The sequence below is a fragment of the Protomyctophum bolini genome (genome assembly GCF_963924005.1).
Source record: "Protomyctophum bolini genome assembly, chromosome: 20".
NCBI lineage: Eukaryota > Metazoa > Chordata > Actinopteri > Myctophiformes > Myctophidae > Protomyctophum > Protomyctophum bolini.
This window is the reverse complement of record NC_137881.1, coordinates 2,705,029-2,709,367: the sequence shown is the minus strand read 5'-3', so window position 1 is coordinate 2,709,367 and position 4,339 is coordinate 2,705,029. Positions and strand designations below refer to the sequence as shown.

General features: G+C 48.5%; 1 protein-coding gene across 1 annotated transcript in view; it reads left to right on the top strand.

Moving 5' to 3' along the window:
• Positions 1–2,339: 2,339 nt before the first annotated feature.
• The window catches only part of LOC308335898 (E3 ubiquitin-protein ligase RNF182-like), a gene marked incomplete at both ends in the record, with an annotated part of 13,133 nt that continues 11,133 nt past the window's right edge, over positions 2,340–4,339 (top strand). Inside the window, 3 exons of the mRNA XM_080793120.1 lie at positions 2,340–2,387; positions 3,839–3,995; positions 4,281–4,339. The exon at positions 4,281–4,339 is cut by the window's right edge and continues 12 nt beyond it. Coding sequence (XP_080649246.1) covers positions 2,340–2,387; positions 3,839–3,995; positions 4,281–4,339 — 264 coding nt within the window. The remainder of the gene's footprint in view (positions 2,388–3,838; positions 3,996–4,280) is intronic.

The window sequence follows — 4,339 nt, the reverse complement described above, 5'->3', positions numbered from 1 at the left end:
TGTAGAACGTCCTCCACAAACATCTGTTGTTCTGGAGGTCTCCTCCACTGAGGACCACAGGAGCTGTAGAACCCTGGAGAATGTCCCCAACCACCACAAACATCTGTTCTTCTGGAGGTCTCCTCCACTGAGGACCACAGGAGCTGTAGACTAGAAGAACATACGTCATGACGTGTGGAGCTTCGGTCTGCAGCTCTATATGGTGACCTGAGAGGATCCGACTGGAAGCTCAAACCAACCTGCTGGAGGCGCTGTTGTTCCTCCAGATGATCTGACCTATAACGACCTTCCATCACTCTGTCATTACATCACCCGGAGAGGGAGAGAGAGAGAGAGAGAGAGAGAGAGACAGAGAGAGAGAAGGAGAGAGAGAGAGAGAGACATGTAGTAGGTATAAGGATGGACGGTCGAGGCAGATGGGGCAGAATGGCACAACGGAGACATGATGACATCACAGTGGATGGAGCGATGATGATGACGATGACATCACAGCTGGAAGCCAATGGGAGAGCAGGGATGGAAACGAAACAAGGCTAAAAAAAAAGAAAAAAGAAAAGAAGAATTATATTAATAATCTTCCTGAACAGGAAGCATTCATTTATATACCGTAAAACTGCTTTTCGTGGAACGTCGTCAACAGTTAGCTATAGCGGTGGTTCGTTAGCGGTTAGCGTTACTGAAGTCTGACTGTCGCGCACTGGGATTTATCGCGCGCGGTGTAGCGGCGCCTGGGATTACAACCAGCGTCTAAAGACGACAAACATCGTACCCCGCTAGGCTAAAGGGCCGGTGGACAGATATCAGGCTTTTTTTGTTTGTCTTCAGGCAGAGGCTCTATTAGAGTCACAACTGCTGCTGTTGTACACTCACCCGATGCGGGTCGACACGGCATCACCTGGGATTTGAACCTGGCGGGTGTCCTGCTGTGTGTGAAAAAACCCCAAACATCTTTATAGCCTCTAGCCTAAAGGGGGGAATTCTCACCCTTGGCAGGGCGGAGACAGTATATTTTGGTCATCAGGCAGAGAGGCTCAACTGCTACTGCTAAAGAACTCACCCCATGCGGGTCACGGCTTCAGTGTAACACCTGTGGGTGGAAACCCAAACATCTTACCGGAGACACCGATCAGTCGTTTGGTCTTCAGGCAGAGGCTCTAGTCTCTAGACTAGAGAGCCACTGCTGGCCGGCAGAACATGAACTAAAACGTGACACATCGACTGGTCGGTGACCCTCTGGTGGAGAGACTGTGAACTGCATTGTTGCGGCCGTGCTATATATATATACCGTCCTCTGTATACGTGTCGTTCGTATACTGCGAACTGTAGAATGTGTTGTCGTAAGTCGTGCTGAACGCAGAGAGAGAGAGAGAGAGAGAGGACTGCCAAATGTAACGTTATTTATAAGTGTTTATTTTTGTAATCAGGGCTTCAGAAACATATCAAACATCCTTAATGAGTCAATGTGAACAAACCGCAGTGCTGTGTAGCATTAATATTGTTATTATTATCAATATTACTCTGTATGTGCCATATAATATTATCGATAACAATATACTGTAAGAGCTTTTGTCTGTGAAAACCGACCGTATACGTGTTCATAATCAGGGAGATATTGTATCGTTTTTGTTAGTTTTTTTTCTTTTGACACTGTAGTCACAGAACGTTTTTACTTAAGAGTCGTTTGAATCGATATTCGGGCCGGACGGACGGACAGCGCTGGTGTTCTGGAATTATACTTTCAATTCGCAGGCCTCACTTCCTGGTTGAAGTTAGCTCCACCCCCCTCCTCCACACCGGGTTTATTAAGCTCCACCCATCCCATTGCCTTTGTGGAGACGAGACGCTTCTAGAAGAGGCGGCGCCACCAACGGCTAGCCTGAGGTATGACACCCATATTCACAAATCACAATACAAAATAATGACCCATCTGGTAATAATAATACTCTACTCTACTCTACTCTAGTCACACTCTAATCTACTCGCACTACATTTGTGGAGTGTTTTACCCATTGCTGTGTGTGTGTGGGGAAAAAAAGTATTGCTTATAGCAGCTTTAAGGTCATTACACACTGGCGAATTAGCGACGCGATGCGAATAAGCGATCTGAAAATGCGAAATATTGCATGTTGCATCGCTGCAAAATACGACAACAGAGCGAACAAATAAAGAGCGAAAACGGTCGCATTTTCGCACATTCGCCACTGATGTGGAAGCTTGCATGGACTTCAATTGTTTTAAACTTCAAAAAGTTTTAAAACTTACGGATTGCTCCTTTAACAGCACATCGTCCCCTTCCCTTTATCCTATAGGTTGAAGTATATAGAGCCCAGCCAATCAGGATGACCCTTCTGAAAGAGGCGGAGCCAGGCCGGGACATGGAGGGAAAGGTACAGAGAGATTAAAGGAACACTTCACCACTTTTCGACCGAAACTTCATCATAACTGGTCCTCACTAACGTTCATGATAAAATGGCACATTTATTTTCTGCTCAGTCTGTGTCTCATAGGAGGGCTGTGGGCGGTTCAGAAACCAGTCTGTGTCTCATAGGAGGGCTGTGGGCGGTTCAGAAACCAGTCTGTGTCTCATAGGAGGGCTGTGGGCGGTTCAGAAACCAGTCTGTGTCTCATAGGAGGGCTGTGGGCGGTTCAGAAACCAGTCTGTGTCTCATAGGAGGGCTGTGGGCGGTTCAGAAACCAGTCTGTGTCTCATAGGAGGGCTGTGGGCGGTTCAGAAACCAGTCTGTGTCTCATAGGAGGGCTGTGGGCGGTTCAGAAACCAGTCTGTGTCTCATAGGAGGGCTGTGGGCAGTTCAGAAACCAGTCTGTGTCTCATAGGAGGGCTGTGGGCAGTTCAGAAACCAGTCTGTGTCTCATAGGAGGTCTGTGGGCAGTTCAGAAACCAGTCTGTGTCTCATAGGAGGGCTGTGGGCAGTTCAGAAACCAGTCTGTGTATCATAGGAGGGCTGTGGGCAGTTCAGAAACCAGTCTGTGTCTCATAGGAGGGCTGTGGGCAGTTCAGAAACCAGTCTGTGTCTCATAGGAGGGCTGTGGGCGGTTCAGAAACCAGTCTGTGTCTCATAGGAGGGCTGTGGGCGGTTCAGAAACCAGTCTGTGTCTCATAGGAGGGCAGTTCAGACACACGTCCACCAGTGACATCATCGATGGGGAATCACTGTTGCGAGGAAGTTAAATTAAAATCACACGCGTGTGAAGTGAGGGGCGCTCTTATCATCGTACAGCATCATGACGTACAATAGACACTATGTCTATTTGCTATATGATGTAAGATTCTCCATTCATTGTCAATGGGAATTTAATGTTTGTGTATAGGATGGAAATCTACACTAATAGCTGAATATAGGAGGGGGCTAGCGCCCCTCAAAAACGTAATTTAGGACGGTGTATTGTTGCGGGTCGCTGCAGTGTTCTCATTGGCTGGTGTATATTGCTGTGGGCAGTGTTATTTTTTTATTTTATTTTTTTATCCCACGATTTTGTAACCCATTTTTCACCCCTGTGTCAATCATCTAATGTGATCCTGGGCTCTACACACCCTCCGCCAACCTGGGGAGAGCAACGGACTTGAACTCATGCTTCCTTCATGCCTGAGTGTCCAAGTTGCTCCTTTACACCTGACAGGGGGGAGTTTCCCTGGTTGGACGTCGTAGCGCGTGGAAGGAACACGTTATTCCAACCAGTTCCTTTCCCCTCCATCAGGCGCCCCGGCTGGCCAGGGGGAGGCAGTTTAGAGACCAGGATTACTACATGTTTTTTGTGCAGGGTACCTACCTACCCTCACAAAAAAGCCGGTGTTCTAATTGGCTGTAATGTCTTCCAGGCGGGGGGGTCGTGGGGTCGCTCCGCGGTGTTCACGGTGGAGGAGCTGGAGTGTAAGATCTGCTACAACCGCTACGACACCCGACACCGCAAGCCCAAAGTCCTGTCCTGTCTGCACCGCGTGTGTGCCAAGTGTCTGAAGAGGATGGTGGACATGGGTGAGAGCACACACACACACACACACACTGACCTGATGCCCGGGTCGCCCGCGCACGTACACACACACTGACCTGACACCCGCGCACGTACACACACACGCAGTGACCTGACGCCCGTGCACGTACACACACAGTGACCTGACACCTGCGCACGTACACACACCAACCAACCTTGGCACCAACCTTGTCTTCATAAAAAAATACAAACTCTCTCTGTTCCTCCTATTGGTTGAAACAGTAATGGCTAATAACCTTATTCATCTCTGTCGTCCTATTGGCTGTCAGGTGAACTGTCATCACCGTCAGTGATCTGCTGTCCATTCTGTCGCCATGAGACACACGTT